This window comes from Schistocerca serialis, chromosome 6 (genome assembly GCF_023864345.2).
Source record: "Schistocerca serialis cubense isolate TAMUIC-IGC-003099 chromosome 6, iqSchSeri2.2, whole genome shotgun sequence".
Lineage (NCBI taxonomy): Eukaryota > Metazoa > Arthropoda > Insecta > Orthoptera > Acrididae > Schistocerca > Schistocerca serialis.
In genome coordinates, this window is record NC_064643.1 from 407,413,891 (window position 1) to 407,436,105 (window position 22,215).

The 22,215-nt window shown below is 39.1% G+C and overlaps 1 protein-coding gene across 2 annotated transcripts in view; it reads left to right on the plus strand.

The window, feature by feature from the left end:
* The window catches only part of LOC126484124 (HEAT repeat-containing protein 1), a 271,959-nt gene that overhangs the window by 177,538 nt on the left and 72,206 nt on the right, over positions 1–22,215 (plus strand). For both annotated transcript variants that reach the window (XM_050107506.1, XM_050107508.1), the window contains 2 exons: positions 1,589–1,746; positions 7,157–7,333. In XM_050107506.1, coding sequence (XP_049963463.1) covers positions 1,589–1,746; positions 7,157–7,333 — 335 coding nt within the window. The remainder of the gene's footprint in view (positions 1–1,588; positions 1,747–7,156; positions 7,334–22,215) is intronic.

Here is a 22,215-nt window from a genome sequence, read left to right on the forward strand (position 1 = left end):
TACTGCAGCAAATATTTTTTACACCATGATAGTGGAAGTTTGAGCTCAGTTTCCACAATAGCAGAAAATAATGAAGAATTAAGGATGGGTTCACCTTTTTGCAAGTACACAAATTGTCGTTTCGCTTGAACTCCCAAATGTGTTTCACCATAGTTGTTGCATCCTCAGTAGGTTTTTTCTTTTATTTTACATTGTGTGTGTCCTGTGGCTGCCATTCAAAACCAGCCACTGGTCTAAATTAGTATACCTTGTTATCAGTGCAGTATTTGGGTGGTCCTGAGCAGTGTCTGGTTTATATTTGTGTGCCAAGCATGTTTTTAATGGTATTGTGTGGCTTGGACACATGTTTGACTGCACAGAATTGCATTTCTGATCAGAAACATGAATTTGTGCAACAAAATGTGTGTCCAAGCCGCAGCAACATAACAAGATGCAGTATTCATAAATGACTAGGAGAAAACATCAGTCCAACTACACAATAACACCAAATACATGCTCAACACACACATACAAACCAGATACAGCTCAGGACTAGCAAAATACTGCAGTGATGACATGGTGTACCAGTTTAGATGTTTGGCTGATATTTGATTGGCAGCCACAGGACACACACACACAGTGTAAAACTAAAGAGAAAAGGGAAAAAAAAACCCACAGAGGATGGCACAGCTGTGGTGAAACCTGTTCCAGTGTAAAAACAAAATAATAATTCGTGTGCTTAGAAAAGACGCATCCATCCTTAATTCTTTATTATTTTTGACGTTACTACAAATTACAATGATTATGCATAAGGCTTCTGATCATTACTCTTCTCCTCACTTCGCTGATGTTCCTTTGAGATAGACATTATACATGTATCGAATTACAGGGAAGTGGTTGTACATCAGACCAGATTGCTTGTTCAGCAGGGTCCTTCATTATTTAATTGTCCAAATTGCCAGGACCTGCCGAATTATACTGCCTGTAAGGACCCTTAACATTTAGAATAGCTGTTCCTATGCCAATGACATCAATTTTTTGTCTGTAGTATTGGCATAAGTTTTGATATACCATTTTGTTTGAAATTCAGTCACTGTCACACTTGAAGGTACTAGATATTCTGAGACAATCAACAGAAGGATTTTTACAAAAATGTTTGCAAGTGTTGTTGCATCCTTCAGGTTACTATATTGACTTCTACAGTGCTGGAGTATGTAGTCTTTTTTTTTTAGTGTATTGTACATGTTTATACGTTTTGCCTATTTGGTCATATGGTTGACAGATCACCATACTTGGATGGGAACAAATTCAGCAGTATATGGAATAAAATTGGCTTTAAAACTACACTTCTGTATACATCTCAGTTTCTTATTTGAATGTTGTTTTCAGATAATTAACCAGTAATACTATGAGAGGGACAGGAGCAGCGAAAAGTGCACATTATTCTATTGAAACCATTGAAATGGTAACACTTGATTATTTTGTGTTGTAAGCTGTCATTTCTTTAGTAACTGTTTTAATTTTTTTCCAGATGAGGTGTAATTTCTCATACTGTAAAATACTGATAGTGGCTTATTTTTAATTTTTATTGCAATTATCTTTGTGGCAGAAAACTTCTTTAGGCTGAAAAAGAAGATGGGTGCAACATTGCCACCATCATCACTGTTTGATATTGCTCATCATACGGATAAACAGCTGCGTCACTACAGATACAGTCTTGTAACGTTTTTGTCATCGCTTCTGTCATCAGCATCGTTTGTTGCACAGGTACTTGATTTCTTTATCTATTTTAGTATTTTGTAAAATCTGCTATTCGTGCTATAGAGATGGTTGCTGGGAGTAGCAGAATCAGCAGGTCACAAGATGGTGTATGAGTTTGGTGCGATGTTCACTTGTTTCGAGTTGCTACTAACCTTGGCCCACTATACAATGCATTGTTGTCATCATTCCATGCCGAATTTCATTTCATGTGTTGTCATCTTTGTGTGTAACATTTGTTTTTCTATCCATAAGCACATGGCGTGCAAAACTCAATGCTTTCTACTAACAAGTCAGGCTAGGTTGACTGTGAGGATGCTGGTTGAATAACTTCAATTTATGTTGATTCAGCTATTTCCCGTTAGCCATTGCACTGAGTGTTTCTGTGTTAATGTGTTTATATAGTTCCAAGATATCATTTACTCCTGTGTACTTCTCTCTACCAAAGGTAAAGTGATAGAGACAGTGCAGAGCTTGCAAATCATGATTTATTAATTAAAAATTTTTAAAGGCACAAGGAGATGGAAATAGGCCAGTTGTTACTTTTGTGTTTGCTGTGCAGCTGACAGACCTACTTAAATTAACACTTGTAACAGAGAAACTTGTAGCTTCCTTCTTTAAAAAGGAGATAGTAATTGTTTGCAGGAAGTTATAAAAGAGGAGAAGGCTCTGCTACTGATCTCAGGCTAGAAATGACCCATCCATCACGAGGAGAAAGGGAGACAGAGATAAAGGAATCTGTATCAGAGAAGTCAGATCTAATACATTATTAAGAACTACACCAGGTTCAATTCAAGAGATGGTAGAAAGTAAAGAGAGAGAAGTATAGGTGGATTACCAAAGGAACAGGAAATGAAGAGTAGAAAGAAAATATCAATTAAATGGTAGAAAGAAAATGGAAAAGGTAAAGAAAGAGGATAGGAGAAGAAAAACAGACTATTATATATATGATGGAGACAATTATAAAAGAAAATAATCAATTTGCTACTCACCACGTAGAGGAGGTATTGAGTAGCAGACAGGCACAAAGAAAACCACAGACAGTCCTTGGCACCCAGAGACAGAAGCCATGTGTGTACAAGTTGTGTGAATGTGTGAGAAATCTACTTCTGAGGAAGGACTCTGTCTGGAAGCTTAAATATTTCTACAATTTGTTTTCTTTGTGCCTGTGTATTACTCAATGCCTTCTCTATGTAGTGAGTAGCAATCTACCCTTTCCATATTATCGTTGTTCCATACTGAACATCTTATTGTTTAAATAATTAAATTATAATAGCTACCTTATTGGCGAGGGAGAGGGATGAGGATAGGCTAATACAGGCTGATTGTAAAACCAAGACTAGGTAAAAGGATATGTTGGGAAGCAAATTTCTGTCGGTAGATTTCAGGGAAACTAGTGTGGGTTGGAAGGATTGAAATGGTTTGGTATAGGAGGTATTAAGAGTCTCTTGAGTCATTCTTTGAATTAAGCTAAGCAACTGCAAAGAGGACATCTGCAAGGCAGACAGTCCTTTTGTGCCCATTCAGGCTATCAGCTGGTTTATGGATTAATACCTCTATAATAGAGAGCTATGCTATGGACATATGTCAGCTGATAAGTAACATGACTATAACCTGATTGAAATTACTTAATAGTTGACATCTGTTACTTACTGCAACAGTGTTGCTACATCGCCTGCTGGCTACCGCTTGGTTGTAAGTGATGCACCAACATGGCAGGTCACTTCACAAATGCTTAATATGTAATGCAGAGCAATGCTGGAAGTGGGGCCACCATGATGTTTGACAGAAATGCAAGATCTTCTGTTGACAGCTGATTTTAAGTGACCAATGACTGAACTGTTACAGTCAACTCATTTTGTAGTCCTGAATTTTAGCTCCTGTCGTTACCTCACCACAACCTTGTGATGTGCAATGTCTCTGAGAAAATGGTAGTCAGCGATCTGTGGCAGACCTAAAATCATGATCGCTTTTTTCACAGTGATTAAAATAAACCTCCACGAGCGAACTCAATACAGAAAAACTTCAATTTCAGTGCTTAAAAAGAAAAACGTGCTTAAAAAGAAAAACTAATTTCTCACCATCATTCATTCGTTATCCTGAAACTATCCTCACACTGGCTTCATGAACTGCCACTTCACCAACAGAAGAACAGTTCTGGTTGGCACTTATTGTAAATTACTGATGATACTGACAGATTCCAAGTGAAGAAAGAAGATAAGAAGAAAAATGAGGGAAAATAAAAAAAGCCAATACGATAATGAAAATATGGCAGCAAGGTACTAAAAAAAAATAAAAAAAAATAATAAATAAATAAATCAGTTAACTGAGTAAAAATAACAAAGAAGGTTTTTTGATTAGATTTCTACGTTATTTTGTGTGTGTGTGTGTGTGTGTGTGTGTGTGTGTGTGTGTGTGTGTGTACTAGTGTATCTGTGCCAAGCCAGGGGTAGCAGTCTGGGATAAGAGGAAGCCTCTTCCTTGGTTTTCACAGGCTAGGGCCATTCCTCTGGTTTGTTTGTAGATGCAGCTCTTAGAGATGGCGAAGTTAAGGGTACAGATGGATATGATTAGTGAGATAATGAATGAGGCTTATTTGGGAGACTCTCAAGTGGACATTGTGAGTAGAGAAGTAGTGTGTTTAAAGGGCTGTGGAACTACCAAATAAAAAGATTAAATTCCTTTTTTCCAACACTTAGTTTGTCTGAGAAAATTTACACTTCATGGGTGTCCTGAAATGTTTTTCAGAGTATGATTGTGTTTGAATATTCAGTCAATTTGGGCAAGCTGAAAATTAAGTAAGCTTGTGTTAAATACATTGCTACACAGTCTTCCATTGTGTTTTGTAATGAACCAGTCCACCCTCAACAAATTTATACAGTTGTTACACAGTTTGACTTCTATTGTATCAACCATGTTAATAAATTTGAGAGCTATGGCTTTGTATCATAACATGTTTTATGATAGTTTGTGGTTTTGAACATCACAATCACTGTCAACCTTAGCTTGGAAACAGCACTGTGTGGTAGTGTTGTATCCATCGGCGGATTCTGGATTAATTTTACCTATAATTTTATATCATAAAGAAAGTGTCATTGTTGATTGTGTTACAATATAAGGTGATTTCAGTTTTCAGTACACAAATTTTTTGTTGTTAATAATTTTGCAAATCACAGCTATTTAAATATGTGCACAAAATATCATGTATGCTGTGCCTGCACTGAGATAGGGAGGCAAGCCTTGATCACTTTGCGCTATTCCCATCCATGCACCAGTCCATGCACATGGCTGGACTTAGAAATTCGTCATATGTTGTTTGGTGTCTTTTATTCTCCATCTCCTTATCTATCTCTTCTTCTGTCTTCACATCTACCATGTATCTTGTCTCATGTGTCTCACCTCCCATTTACATCATCTGCCAACTGCTGCCCACCTAACCATCTGCCTACCTCCCTCCTATCTCTGCTCACCCTCTGTATGCTCTGGTTTTTCCATGTTGTTTGCATTTCCATTATCTTCTGTCTGCACTGTCTCCTCCTGCTTCTTAAATCCCTTTTGCTGACTATCTACTTTTACCAGCCCACCCTCTGTTTAAGCCACACGGACCTCTCCCTCTGCAAGACTGACCATCACTGTACACGTCTTCTTTTACTTTCCTCCCATCCTTGTGTCCTTTATCCTTCACAGTCACAAAAGGGGTGCTCCTTTCTGGCAAGCCGTTGGGAATGTGGGGAATGGTGCATGGCTGGGGAGACAAGGCATGAGAGATCTGTTCCTGGACAAGGTGGGGAGTTTGAACTTAAGACTTGAAAGGCATCAGTAAAATGCTCACCACTTTTGCATGGGGCCTGCTCGTCTCTGCAAAAGTAATGACTTTGGGTTGCTAGGCTCTATTGAACGGACTTATTGGAATGGAGTGTTTGTCAGATGACAGAGTGAAGGTTTTGTTGGTAACTGGCAAGTTTGACATGGATGGAATTACTAATGGAGCCATCCCTGAGGTGGAGATTGATATCGAGGAAGGTGGTTTGTTGGGCTGAGGAGGACCAGGTAAAGTATATAGAGGAGAAAGTGTTAGGTTCTGAAGGAATGTGGATAGGGTATCCTAGCCCTCAATCTAAATCATAAATATGTCATTATTAAATCTGAACCATTTGAAGGGTTTGTGATAGCGGGATGGGGAGGGGGGCTCTGTTACCTCTAGATGGCCTTTCAGTGGGTTGACATGGGATGTTGCTGTACCCATATGGAAGTGCCCGTATCCATATGGACCTGCCCATGACTGTACTGCAAATTTGTTTCTCGATGACACCTTCAAAGAAGAAGTAATTGTGGATGAGAATATAGTTGGCCATGGAGAGCAGGAAGGAGGTTCTTGGTTTGCAGGCACTTGGTTATACGGAATGGTACTGTTCAGCAGTGGTGAGGCCGTGGGCATTGGGGATATTGTTATAGATGGAGGTGGCCTTGACAGTAATGAGCAGGATGATCAAGTGGCATAGGGGCTGGAGCTGGGGAGAGTCAGCAGTGGAAATGGGTGGTGTCTTCTATATGTGACGGTAGGTTATAGATAATAACCTGAAGATGTTGGTGTTCAAGAGCAGAGATTTTGTCAGTGGGGACACAGTGATGAAGTTTTGAAGCATTGTTGTAATTTTCATTGTGCAGTTGTATTTGCATCAACTTCTTTGCTTTCCCTCATAACAGTATTTTAAAATATTCTATTTACTTGGTCTGTCTTCTTGCATTTGTTGTGTTCTGCACTTCTTTCTTCATCTGCAATACTATTTGCCTTCTCCTATCAGTTTAGCAAATGTTCTTGTGTTGCCCTGTTTCCTTTTATTCTGGCAAGTTATCAACACTGTGGCTCCCACTTCCCCTCAATAAATGTAGCAGATACAGAATTGCATACAGTAATTCTAATTTATTGTGCAAGTATTACAAAGATCTACTGCCAAAGCTTCATCAAGACATAGAATAAAGAGATAATGAAGGTTTGTACAAATAGCTGATGAATACTGGACCTGGAAAACTTTGTGTGTTTGCAAAAATTGTCCATTTTAGAAGTATATTTTACAATGCTGTTTTATGTGTAATGTGGATAGCAAATAATTGTACAATAAAGAAAATCTGCCCTGCTAAATTAGCAATAATAAACTGCTTCACTGTGCATTGTATTGTACACTACAGAATTTGCCAACTTCATGTAGCAAATATTTGTGATTAGCCATGATACCAATTATTAGACATTATTTTTTCTACGATTTTTAGCTCTTAAAAGATCTGAGACAAAATTACTAAAAGTGCATTGAACTTCAACTTTCTCTTTACACAGCATAATTTTATTCTTTTCTAAAATTGTTAACTGTTAATTTTCTAAGTGGTTATTTAGATTTGTTTTTTACATTTTTTAAAACAGGTTGCTGCATTGACTGATGATGAAACTGTACAGCTTGAAAGTTTGTACAGAGAATTTATTGAAAATATCTTATGCCTTATTCAGTCTTGTGCTCAAGAAGCTGACATAAATTCAGGAAAAGCAACTGCAAAATACTGGAAAGTTAAACTAAACCAGTGCTATGACATCCTAGACAAGGTGAGAAATATTCTCATTATAGTTCATATTTTGAAAACCATGATGAATATCTAATTTGCATGCAATGTAACTGTATGTGCACTGCCTGACAATAAAAGTGAAGTACCCAGAAGATATGGTAGGACGTCAATGTAACTTTGTACAGATACACACAATCAACGGGTGTATACATGATTATGAGTTGCAGTTTTCTGTGACAGGTAGAATGGCCTCCAGATTGCATTAGTATTGTTCATGTTGGAATGTAATGTGCCTGTATTTATTGAGATGTGGTAAGGAAGTGAACTATGTAAAGGTTTTGTGGTCACTGTGACTTAATATATATTAACTGCTTGACTTAAAAAAAGCTTGTGAAATAACCTTGTTGCTTTATCTTGGGGCACTAGACTACTACTTTGAAGATGCGATCAATGTCCATACCAGCTAGAAATGATCTAAAATACCAATTGCTGCAAAAACAAATTCAAGTGCTGTTTCTTTATCACCTGTGTGCTGCACCTCTGTCAGCAGTCATACTTTCCATGTTATAACTGATAAAAGCATTTAACTTTACAAGCTCACAATACATATTAGTCTTTATTGTTTGCACTCTGTATGTCAACCTTTGCTTTCTCTTGACCAGTAATGTCATGACAATTATTACACCCATGGTCCATATTGATTCTCCTAGATGAGACGGCATTATCATGGAATAACTGCTACAACCAACAGATGCCTCCAATTGCAGGGAAACAGATGTCAATCGCCACTTGCTGTCATGATGCATGAAAAGAAAAGAACAATTCCGTGCACACTGTGTGGCTCAAAACTGAACACTTACGTACTAAGAAAATGAGATTCTGTGCCCAAAGGACCAATACTCTTCACTTAACACCCCCCACCCCCACCCCCTGCTCTCTCTCTCTCTCTCTCTCTCTCTCTCTCTCTCTCTCTCTCCTCTAAAACACACACACACACACACACACACACACACACACACTTAGACGAAGGATGTTGTGGCAACTCAGTTTTGTCAGCAACTAAACTATCCTAAGCTATTTTTCAAGTGACTTGACGCTTAACAAAGTAAATGGGTAATGGGCCAATGGCCCATAGATAGCAACTGTTAGGTCCTGCAAAGCTTCTGTTATTACTAGATGTGGCCTGTTGGTCATATGGTTGAAATCCTCTTTTTGGCACAATTTACATGTGCCTAAGATATGTTCTTTAAATGGTAAAATTGGTCACGTGCCTAAAGCATTTCCTAATGCCAAAATTACCATATCCTTTGTTCACAAACTAAATTATGTCTTAACTGCGGTTTTGGAAGTACTCAACTTCCAGTGCAATGATTTTTCATTCACTTGTCAAAATTAGACCCCACCCTGTGTTAGCCATGAATGTTTTTGCATTTTGGGTAAATCCTCATGCTCACGCAATAATATCTTTTCTCCAAAATACCTGTCTGACTGCTGGTAATCTTTTATGTTTCAAACTAAGTGCCTTACATCATTGTTGGTGTAACTGGCAGACAGAATATTAATTGTGAAATCACACCAGGCCCCTCAGTTCTAGTCATTTTGTTTTTTCCTGATGGTAATTGGGACAGGGCATTCTTTTTGAGGTCCTGTTTTGTACCTTATTTGTATCTGAAACTCTTGCAAAAATAACACCCATCTCATTAGGTAGCTATGTAATAAACCTGCTTTCCATGAGGAATCCCATGGCTTAGTGATCTGTGTAAATGACTACTTGTGAGCCCCATATTAAAGCTAATAACAACAAAAACAATCACTTATTGATAATTATTTAATGGTATCTAAAAACAAAGATGATGTGACTAACCAAACGAAAGCGCTGGCACGTCGATAGACACACAAACAAACACAAATATACACACAAAATTCTAGCTTTCGCAACCAACGGTTGCTTCGTCAGGAAAGAGGGAAGGAGAGGGAAAGACGAAAGGATGTGGGTTTTAAAGGAGAGGGTAAGGAGTCATTCCAATCTCGGGAGCGGAAAGACTTACCTTAGGGGGAAAAAAGGACGGGTATACTCTCGCCCACACACACATATTCATCCACACATATACAGACACAAGCAGTCTTACCCCTAAGGTAAGTCTTTCCGCTCCCGGGATTGGAATGACTCCTTACCCTCTCCTTTAAAACCCACATCCTTTCGTCTTTCCGTCTCCTTCCCTCTTTCCTGACGAAGCAACCGTTGGTTGCGAAAGCTAGAACTTTGTGTGTATATTTGTGTTTGTTTGTGTGTCTATCGACGTGCCAGCACTTTCGTGTGGTAAGTCACATCATCTTTGTTTTTAGATATATTTTTCCCACGTGGAATGTTTCCTTCTATTATATTCATATCATTAAATTATTTAATTGGATAGATAAAAAAATTTACTCACCAAGCAGTGGCAGAACACACACAGGATGCGAAGGAAAGTCTTCTCCTTGACCTTTCTTTCTTTCCCTTCAACATTTCTGCCTGAAGAAGGAGCTGCTGGCTCAGAAAGCTTGCCAATCACAACAGTCTTTAATGTATGTGTCCTGCTGCTGCTTGGTGAGTAGATTTTTTTTATGTATCCAATTAAATAACCATATTGAAGTTTGGAAGTTTTGTATTCTTCATGCCATGGCTAGTAACTCTTTTGCTGTTGCTGCACAGTTAGATTCATACTTGTCCAAATTTCTCCCAGGAAATGCTGTTGTATTGTTCTCAACTTTCTCTGGATTTCACTTGCCTTGGAAGAATTCACATGCATTCTGTATTTGGATGCATCAGTGGCGAGTCTGAATGGTTGTTTCTTGCTTGGATGTTTTAGAATCTGAACATTTACTAGAGCTCGTTTTATATTTTGAAATACACTACTGGCCATTAAAATTGCTACACCAAGAAGAAATGCAGGTACCAGCTCTGGCCATAATAGTGGCCTTGATACGCCTGGGCATTGAGTCAAACAGAGCTTGGCTGGTGTGTACAGGTACAGCTGCCCATGCAACTTCAAAACAATACCACAGTTCATCAAGAGTAGTGACTGGCGTATTGTGACGAGCCAGTTGCTCGGCCACCATTGACCAGACGTTTTCAATTGGTGAGAGGTCCGGAGAATGTGCTGGCCAGGGCAGCAGTTGAACATTTTCTGTATCCAGAAAGGCCTGTACAGGACCTGCAACATGCAGCCGTGCATTATCCTGCTGAAATGTAGGGTTTTGCAGGGATCAAATGAAGGGTAGAGCCACGGGTCGTAACACATCTGAGATGTAACGTCCACTGTTCAAAATGCCATCAATGCGAACAAGAGGTGACCGAGACTTGTAACCAATGGCACCCCATACCATCAACCCAGGTGATACCCTAGTATGGCGATGACAAATACACACTTCCAATGTGCGTTTACCACAATGTCGCCAAACATGGATGTGACCATCATGATGCTGTAAACGGAACCTGGATTCATCTGAAAAAATGATGTTTTGCCATTCGTGCACCCAGGTTCGTCGCTGAATACACGATTGCAGGCTCTCCTGTCTGTGATGCAGCGTCAAGGGTAACGTCGTCGAACTGTTGATGCAGATGGTTGTTGTCCTGCAAACATCACCATCTGTTGACTCGGGGATAGAGACGTCGCTGCACGATCCATTACAGCCATGCGGATAAGATGCCTGTGATCTCGACTCCTAGTGATATGAGGTTATTGGGATCCAGCATGGCATTCCATATTACCCTCCTGAACCCACCGGTTCCATATTCTGCTAACAGTCATTAGATCTCGACCAACGCGAGAAGCAATGTCGCGATACGATAAACCGCAATCGCGATAGGCTACAATCTGACCTTTATCAAAGTCGGAAACGTGATGGTACGCATTTCTCCTCCTTACACAAGACATCACAACAACGTTTCACCAGGCAACATCGGTCAACTGCTGTTTGTGTATGAGAAATCAGTTGCTCTGAAAAGCTAATCATTTGCGTATCACAGCATCTTCTTCCTGTCGGTTAAATTTTGTGTCTGTAGCATGTCGTCTTCGTGGTGTAGCAATTTTAATGGCCAGTAGTGTACTTCCAGTTTCTCATATTCCATATCCATTTGGTTCACTGTTTGAGAGATGATAGAAGATGGGATCATTAATCGATTGTCACTTTATATATTGCCTATAAAATCTGATAAGATATAGGAATGAAGTTAAATTATTTACATTTTGCAATCAGCGCAATCCTCCATTGCTCTTATTCGTTTGGGGTCAGGATTCACTCCTTTTACCCCCATTGTGTGACCTGAAAACTTAAGTTCATATTTTCGAAAAATGTTCTTGGATAATTTTATTGTTATGCCCTGTTCATGCGACCTTTTCAGAGGCACAGTGCTCTTGCCAGCACTTGGGATGCTATTAATGCATCATCCACATAAATAATCAAGTCTTGTGCTAGATCATCCTCTAATGCTTTATCTAGTATGCTTATGAAAACCGCTACTGAAATATTTAACCCAGAAGAGAGCACCCTAAATTGTTACAACTTCCCTTCAAGTAAGAAGGCAGTGTTAAGGTCTGAAATTGTTGTGACTGGACCTGCCAACAACCTCCTGGTCCATGGAGCTAAAAATTTTGCTTGTTCAAGTTTCTGTAACAGTTCCTCAGTGCGTACTGAGCGATCTCTTTCAGTTGCTGTAATGTTTATTTAATGTCCTGGTGTCCCAACAACAGGTGTGTACTCCTCCAGCTGGTTTACTTACCACCAACAACAGTTTGTTTTACACACTTTGACTGCATTCCATAATCCCATATGTTACCATCTTTAGAACTATTTCTTGTACCATTGACTAGAGTTCAGAAATGGAACAAGTATGAGTCTAATGTCTGGGCTGCATACTTCATAAATCAAGGCACCACTGTTACATCAATGCCAAAAGACTTACTTCGTTCCCACCATAGTTCAATGAGTATGATGAGTCTGAGAACTGTGGCTCTGTGATCACTTCATACTTGTCGACTTGTTCTCTCTTACTGAAGCATGCAGGTGTGTGAGGTTAATCGTGACTTGTTGTTAGTACAGAAGATAAGTATACATAATCTTGCTGCCGTAAAGTAGCACTGACAAACAAAATGGCCAATTGTCAGGCTCTGATGACCTTTTAATGAAGTTGTGCTACATGAGTTGTGGAGGATGCAAGACAAAAATTAATTGATGCAAAGTATACAATTGCAGATGTGTTCTGTTAGAGGAGGAGCGAAATCTGGAATAATTTTCATGCTATATTTAATGCTTTAGACATAAAACATGCTAATTTTGTCCAATGCTCATTGCTAGTATAGAGCAACTAAATTTATGTCAAAACTTGGATACTAATTACTGGGATATCATCGAGATGGCAGTGCATGTATCTAGGTGACTGTGTACCTGTGTTCCAAATATTTCACCTATGACAATCAGTCTGATGTGCTCTTCATTGTTATTCTCCTCTTCTTATAATCACTGTTCTTGTGTAGGTACTTCACATGCAAATCCAACCCAGTGAGCCTATGTTGTATTGTTGCATCATGGGGCCTGGCTCCTGCTCCAGCATATTTGATATTTCGCAGCAAAGAACTCGGAAACAATCTGTCTGATGAGACTTGGTTATCCATGTTATTTACCTTACTACAAGTGATTAACATCATAGTGTGATTATTCACTTGATAAATTCCTAGGCATCTCCCTGACCGTTGTTTGGCCTGTTAATTTTACGGAACTTATATTTCTTTTATCCTATGGAATTTGGATGGATAACAATTTTCCTCATTGTTATTCCCCTGTTGATTTTTGTTTTGTGTATAGTCAGTGCATTCTTTATTTAGTGTAGCTAAACCTTCAAGAAACCCCAAAAGATCATTCATCCATTGCTGATACTAAATTTCCCTTCTCATATGGTAAGGCAATCTCTGCACTAAAGCTTTAAATGATTTTCTTTTAAGGAGCTTCTACATCAGGGCCGCACAAGGTGCAGAGTGCAGAAAATGGCTGCGCTATATTGACGACAGTGCAGACCCCCCCCCCCCCCCCCCCCCCCTCCCTCCTTGGCTTTGCGCAACTGCGCTGCCTCTCACTTCCTTAGCTTGTGTCGCTCGCGCCACCTGTCTCGACCTGTTTCAAAGCTTTTACCCTGTTGTCTTCGTCACTGCCAAATACTAATGTACACTATGTGGAGAGCTTAGTTTGGTGTACCGGTACAAGAGAGTTTTATATAATAACTGTAATGGTAACAATTTTAAATTTGGTTTCAACACAAATGTATCTTCCTATGTGCTCTTTATTTTATTTGCAATTGTGCTACTAAGATCTGGAACAAGAGATTGGCTGACAGCAATTCTGAGAGAATTTTTTAAATAGCAATTAGAAATACTCACACGTAATCTAGTTTTTGTACAAGACAAAACAGAAAAAAACCTTTCACATACACAAGTGGAACCAAACTTAGAAATAATCTTCGCTGCTTCTCTGTGTAACTTGGGAAATTCTTCCTTTGGCAAATTCTGGTAGAATTGGAGCAAACCTTTTGTATTGTAAAACACATCCTTTTGGTGAACATCGCTTTGCAAATCAATTAGTTCAAAATGCGCACTTTCAATATCCATCGAAAAAGGTTTCACAAAAACATCGAGAATTGGCTGCAGGTAGGTAATTTCCTGAAACAATAACAAAGCCAATGTTAATAAATGAAAGTAATGTAAGCCGTTGTTTCGAAGTACTAAAATGCGATATATTTTAATAAACAGGTAATGTGTACTATTGGTTTTAATGTAATGTTACACTTGCATATGTAACACAATCTCCTTTATTTAGCTGTATGTCATATACCAGCACATTACCTGGAATCGGTCGTTAAACGCATTTTCAAGAGATTGTTGCACCTCAACGTATTTTTCAAAACGTGCTCCTTCCTGCACAGATGCTGTCAAACAAAAACATAGTACCGTTTTGATTAGAGCGGTTATAAAAATCAGGCTGTTTTAACAAAGGTACAATTTATATCTCGCTTACCTAGTTCAGGAAAGTGTTGCGTATTTTTATCTGAAAGGTTGTTTTTGAGGAGCATCAGTTTATACTGGAAAGCGTTTATTTTGCTGATCATATCGTTGATGAGATTGTTTTCTTTTTGGAGTTTCAGACTTAAATCATTTAGGAGAGGCATAATGTCTGCTAAAAATCCTAAATCAGCTACCCATTCAGGGTCATGAAGAAGGGGCTCCGGACGTCCTTTGCTCAGCCAGCGCACCTCAGCGTTGTAGGGAATATCTGGATACTCCTCTTCAAAGGAAATCAAAAATTCTTTGAATTGACGATGAGTGAGTCCATGAGAACGAATGTAGTTCACGATACGCACCACTACCTTCATCACATCTTGAAGACCGATAACTTTTGCACAAAGAGCCTCTTGGTGTGCAGAACAATGAACGGAAGGTAAATTCGGCATGTTAAGTTTTTTCCGCAGTAGGCCAATAAACCCTTTTGCTTTACCGCACATTGCTGGTGCCCCATGTGTGGATACGCAAAACAGCTTTTCCCAAGGGAATCCTATTCCTTCAGCTGCCATTTCAACACCTGGTAAAATATCCGCCCCTGTAACAGTGTCCTGCCGTCTGGCAGCGCATTCGGCAGCGCACAGCGTCGGCCTCACCTGGCAAGCTGAGTTGAGGCGAAGTATGCAGAGTTGAACCAATGCACTGTGCAGGCACTCACTGCACCTCGCTTTGCACGCGCGCAGTTTTTCCGTGTTTGTGCGGCCCTGTTATACATATTTAGATTTGTGAGATGCCATTCTGTGTGTTTTTTGTAACTACCCCAGGTGTTGGTATAACATTTGGGACTGAGTAACTCTAAAGCTAATGTTCTTGTGTACTGAATGATGAGTATTTTCTCTTAAATTTCTCCTGGAAATCTTCCCAGGAAATGATCCACTTTGAGGTAACTATGTGTGAAACCTATTTTTCTTGAATTGTCGCAACATTTAGGCAATGAGCTAGAAAATGCCCTCAAAAAATATGCCAGTTGTACTTCTCCCTCTGGTTTGATCTTTGGAAATTGCTTGGAAAAACATGTTTCATTTCCTGGTTGAAATTCCCAATTAGCTCTGCTGACATTCTACTACTTCCCACTAGTTGCTGTTTATTAACCTCCTCTTTTTTTTCTCTTGAGCTCATGCCAGGTTTTCTGGAGTTCCTCTCCATACCTGCCTGATAGTGCCTCTCATACTGTGGTGTACTGACAGTTGATTCGATTTTCTTCTGTATCTTTTGATCCATAAGTCAGCTACTCGATCCTCCAGTCTAGCAGAGGTGGAGCTGGGAATAATCGTTGCATCCGAATCTGTGGGTTGCTCTAATGCAGTTAACCTCTATTGTGCATTTGAGGTTGGTTGCTTTACCATTTTAAAATCTTATTTCATAAATCCTTAAGTTTCTTTTACACCATTATTTACCCCATGAAATTGTTAATTGACCTCCTGTATCACTGTTTGTTTCCTATGTTTGTAACCCAGCTAATGAATTTATTGCAGTTTGTGATGCTGCAGTCTTAACATTAACCTCTGTTTTTCTCATGTTGAGATTGTGGTGGTTTCTGGAGATAAGGGTGGCAGTGTGGTACTTATGTGCAAGACTCAAACTCCCCTTTTGGCTGTCGAACTTGCTTGGAGCTGCTTCGCCGATCTTGTCTCAGGATAACAGGCGGTGATATTCTGCTCAGCTTCTTCTCTGAAGAATAGATGCTACTCTGGAGGAATTATCTATACTTTAAAATAACTCGATACACTCGAGATTGCTTTGAACACTGTATTTTCATAATACACAGCAGTTTTCATACACTAAACATTTCTCGTAAGATCGACACCTTCCATACCGACAGACACCTATTACAATCATCTTTCAATACATACAATTTATAAATCTCTCCAAGCTTAACAAGACAACAGTCCCGACTTGACGGCAGTTAGTGAGAGAATGAATAAAAGTCCCTTCTTTCAACAACCTTCAAATGTTTATACCAAAAATGTTTTTTAATTTCACAGAGTACGATACGTTTACTCCATGGATGGTACTTGTAACTTCTCAGGCGGGTTCGTTGACTATCTGCCTGCACCAATCACCCGTCTGATACACGTCCTTCCTGTACATACATAATTGTGGGGCAGTAGAGATAGTTCTGCTTTACCACCCTTATCTCTAAAACAATCTGTGTTCGAGAAGGTGAAAATGCGAATGTCTAGAGAGTTTTCTCCGAAATTCTTGAGGCACTACATATCCCCCTCCTTAGCTCGAACACATGATATTTTTTACATGTTCATTATTTACAGTATTATTGTATTTATATAACATTACTTCATGGTTATAACAGTTTTCCTTTTAACACTTTATTACTTAATACATCATGTATCTTTGGATTAATTTAAACTATGTAAGGACAAGGATCTCTCTGTTCCCTTTCCAGTCGTAAACTCTGAGTGTTCGTTACCCAAGTGTATGTTGCTATTTGCCCTTACTTCTCGTACTACTTTCTCTGAGTATGGATTTATTCACTATTTATTACAATGTGGAGGAACCCTGTGTAAATAAAGGTGTTCTTCTCAACACATGTATCTTCATACAAACATAACACTGTAAGTGGGAACAAGAATTCAAACTTGCCAGAATAATCTCTACAAATTGTGTGACTTTTGTCATGGTAATGGTAGACACTATGAATGCACTACATCCTTCCATTTTGGTAGGTAAGACCCTTTAAACAAACACTATGGTACAGGTCGATCCCCTGTTTGGTGCCCCTGCTCGCACAGTATAGGTCAGCCTTCCTTAGGTCTGCCTACCTGCCCTTATCCATCCAGTCAACTTTGGGTGCGCCCTCCTTATTATTCATGAGTGGGCTTCCTTGTCCATTGCCCGAATTTATGTACATGTTTCAGTTTCAAAACTACCTGGAAAAATTAATATCCTGCTTTATCCATAACACTTGCTTCGCAATACCTCCTTTAACCCTTTTTGAGTCCTCCATTTCTCTTGCAGTCCTAACTTTCCAATAGACACCGTACTTTTACACACACACACACACACACACACACACACACACACACACACTGCTTATCTCCCATTATCCTACAATTCGTCAGAATAGACGTTAAACTTACACCAATTCTGACCATTTAAGTATACACTGTAGCGTAATGAACCACAAGATGTTTCTCCTTATACTCTGTAACCAATGTACATCTATCATGATGTAATATTGTTGTCATAACCATAAATACTCTCAGCTCTTACCTATATCAAAATCCCTGTACAGGCCATGAATACTCCTCTGTACATACCTTTATGTAATGTGGAACCGTCAACTCACATGACCATGTGCGCTTACCTATCACTATGTGCACAAATTTCTCCCTCCAACACATGGCAGTTCTGCATTACCTTAAACTGTATTCCCCCTGTTTGCAAATTTGTATTTCACTGTGTGTATGCGCATGGGTAGTCGTGTAGCTTGATTCTTTGGCCGGCTTTTGTAAAATGAATTGAAGGTTATAGAAAACCACCAGAAATTGAGAAGGACTTAAGCAATAGAAGTGTGTACATCTGGACAGAGGGAAAGATAGACTGGTAGTCAAAGAGAAGTAAGAAAGGAAAAATTAGAAATGGTTGCTAAGATCAAAGAAAAGAAAGAAGATAGCCCCAAAGCCAGGCAACCCTTCCCTTCCACCTTCCCCAGAATCCCCACTTCACTGGTACTTGAGTGAGAAGCCAGAGGAAGTATGATGTTGAACGCCTGCTGCAGAACGGACATTCTCACCTTCACCTTTGAAGTCCCTGGAAAAAATCTTAGCATACGGAATGGCAAATAGTGAAGAATCAGTTATACTTGTCTGCGAGGATTGTGTGAAAGATGTAGTGTGTGTGTGTGTGTGTGTGTGTGTGTGTGTGTGTGTGTGTGTAGTGTTAACCTTATGTTCCTACACTATCCACTCCCTTTCAAAATCGATACAAACCCTCCCTATTCATATCACATTTTGCAAAAGGTATAAATTATTCTATATATTATGTATCGTATCATTGTAAATAGAAATCATATATATCGTATCATATTGTGTGTCATATCATCATAAATAGAAATTATATATCATACCTTATTATGTATTATATCATTACACCCCGTATCATATCACACACATCACTTTTACATCGAGACTAGAGCAGAGCATGCTGCCAGTTCATATATTATGATATATTACCTAATGCTTCAGTCTTGACTCGTTGTAATAACCCAGTTCAGTACAGTGAATATACAGCAGGGAATTATAGCACCCGTAAACCAAGTAAGACTAAGTGTAATGACAAGACCACTTCCAGCTACCTCCACAAGGAGGAGTATGACCTAGATATCAGTGATGTGCTGCAACGCTTGATTGTTCGCCCCGTTAAGACAAGTACTGAAGTTTATGACAGTATAATAGGATGAGAACAGAATAAAGGATAGTATAAAACTTGAAGAGAATCCAGTGTGGGAAAACGAGTTTCAGGAAGTAACACCAAACCCAACTCGAGATCTGATGGTCGTCACTCCATCCATCAACACAGATTGTTAAGGTCCCAGGGGAACAGATGTGACTCCACCCAGATCCCATGGATCTGATAACCTCACTTAAGCAAGTGCATACCAGTACTTTTCATTAAATTTTATGTGAAGGTCTCCCCACAATGAAACAATCACCCCTTTACTACGTAACACCACATTAGGAAAAATTATTTTATGTTGTAATCCGTCCTGGACAAGTTTGAATTCTTTCCACGTATTGTCTACGACTTTGTTAGCGTCAACAAGTTCCGATGCTAAACATGGTGGAACGTTATCTGTTTACCCTCTCGGCCACTTTCCGGTTGATTAATTCCACCTCTTGTTCCTCCAGACCGCTTATATTTATAGTGCCTGAGGTTGCTAGTTTTTCCTTAAAATCTCTCTCTACTGCACCTACATGAGTTTTGACCTAATTCCACTACTTGTTCCTCCAGACCGCTTATATTTATAGTGCCTGAGGTTGCTAGTTTTTCCTTAAAATCTCTCTCTACCCCATCTACATGAGTTTTGACCCCCGCAATTTGCGATTGGACAATAGGGGACAGTTTGTCTTGTCGTTCAATGGAATCATTTAAAGTATATAACCTTTGTTTCACTGCGTTGAATGTAACGTTACACACATTTTGAAATGATCCTAATTTTTCATTAAACTCTGACTCTACACTACTACACTTGTCTTTGATGTCAAATTCTAGTTTATTGGTCAAGTTCTGTAATTGCTCCTCCTGTCTTTGGTTAAATTCAGTAAATAATTGATTAACATGAGTATTTAAAGAACTGGGTAGTTCACTCTTTAAATCTACTTTCAGATTCTCGACTTTATTGTTCAGAGTATCAAATTCTGTTCTTAACAGACTTAAACTTTCACTCTGAGGATCTAATTTACTATTTAGTTGGGTATTCACTGAATCTAACTTAAGGCTTAAATTCACACTCAGTTCATCTTTCAAAGAAGCATTTTGTGCTTTAATTAAATTTACTGATTCAGACTAGTCTGCTGTTTCCTTAGTCGCTCTGGCAGCCGTGACCGGTTCTACTAATTGTTGCTCTTGTTTCTTACTCATCTTCCTTCTAGCTCCTGTCGGCATTAAAGAAAAACAATCACATCTATAAATAATAACCACCTTTGTTCACATTGAAATAGTTATTACTTTAAGCTCACCCGGCATACGATTTTAGGCTGCATCAGTGAGGTGTAAGAATGGCACCCGTAAACTACACGGGCACTGGCAGTGTCACACGTTAGTCGCAGCGTCGGCATCGGCAGGCGCTAAGTCAGGAACTCAGGTGGCAACCAGCAACAATAGTGTCAGCTGGTTACTGCATCGGCGTCAACTGGTTACTGCATCGGCGTCGGCTGGTTTCTGCGTCGGGTGGTTACTGCATGTGAGAGAATTACTCTCCCCACACCCAAATCTTCATGATCGGATCTTGCTGACCAATTTCTACATTTTGTTGTTATGGGTTGCTATGGCAACTCTCAACCTTTTCTTACCTCAATCTTCTTAAAAAAAAAAAAAAAAATTCCTGCTTTTCATGTCCTGCTCACTTTGGTCACCACGTTCTGGTGGTTAAAAATAATATCTTCTTATTTCCATAATTGGGATGATGATGTATATAAACTTCAATATGAGCATACCGTTGATTAATGCTGTATTACACTTGTTTCTCGATATATCGTACTTTTCTCTCGAGGTTGAGAAACACAATTAATCAATTATATAAATGAGTTGGCGCAATAACCTCTAGTAAATTCCAGAAAAATAGTTCATTATTATGGCAAGGCACACATTAGGACCTTACGTGAGAGTACATGAATAACTGAACAATTACAGTTTTCACATACTGGAATCATTTTTCGTGAGTTCGCGAAAGAACTATCATGATCATTTTTCTATAAATACTGTCTATAATTAACTCAAAAGCTTAACACGATAACTCTGTGCTTTACTGGAGTAAGTGAGAGAATGAATAAGTCTCTTCTTCCAACAACCTTCAAATGTTCAATTGTGGGGCAGTAGACATAGTTCTACTTTACCACCCTTATCTCTAAAATAACATGTGTTCGAGAGGGTGAAAATATGAGTGTCTCTAGAATTTTCTCCGAAATTCTTGAGGCACTACAAGATTCCTTAATAAATGCTTTCTAAACTCACATTTGTCTCGACAGTAGTGCTCATGCTAGTAGAAAATCTGGTTTCTAAATTGCTAATGCAGGAAATTCAAGTTTTGATAATTGATATTTGAGCTTTACATCATCTATACTCTTACTCAAGTTCTTCAACCATACCAGGGCAGTTATCTCAGTGCCTCTTTTTATTACTGGCATGCGCTTTCAAAATCAGTGCACAATCACAAGGTTCTAATTTTGGGAAACAACAACAACAGAGAGAGAGAACTTTAATTACTCAAACCTGTTGTGGGTGGTGTTCTTCCCACTAGTGGTGTTATTATTTGCTCCTTTAATGGAGTCACTGTGGAGGGATTCAGCAATTTCTCCAACAAATGTACTGTTTGTAGAATTTGTTTAGTTTCAGCACAAATAACTGTTTATACACTGTCACAAATCCAAGTTGTTACCTGCACTGCTAGAAATGACGACATTGTGTTACATCGAAACTTTTCTTCTTTGATACTTTATTTTTGTTTTAAAACAAACTTATTTCCTTCTCTCAATTTAATCTTCTCATTATCTGGCACAGACCCCTGCTTCAAAGGGTGCTAGAATGGGATTTAATGTGCCTACAGTTGTTCAGGTGTGGTAAGGAGGAGGACTACGTAAAAGTTTTGTGGTTGCCGTTCTTTATTTATATTAACTGTGTAACTTGAGAACATGTCTCTTCGTCAACCATCACTTTCTTCTAGCATGGTTCTGTGGTCTGCAGCAAATCTTGTAGGTGGGAGCATTATCATGGAATAACCACTACAGGCAGCAGGTGTCTCCAAGTGCAGGGATACAGAGGTCCCTCACCCTGCCTTGCAGATATGCTATGTCCACTCTCACTTTCATGACATGCACAAAAGAAACGAAAAATTTCTTGCACAATGTGTGGCTCATAGCCAAACACTTACTTAATAAGAGAATAAGATGCTTGACCAAAGGCACGACCATGCGTCATTGGTTAGAGAGGGGGGGGGGGGGGGGTAATGTATTACTTTTTCTAAAGTGATTTTTATATTACACCTCAATTTTAGTGTTGTTAGCAGGCCTGGTTTGATACATGTGGAATGTGAACAGCACCATATGTGTAATCATCACTATGAAGGGCACAGAGATGTCCCATACTTGTGTGAGAC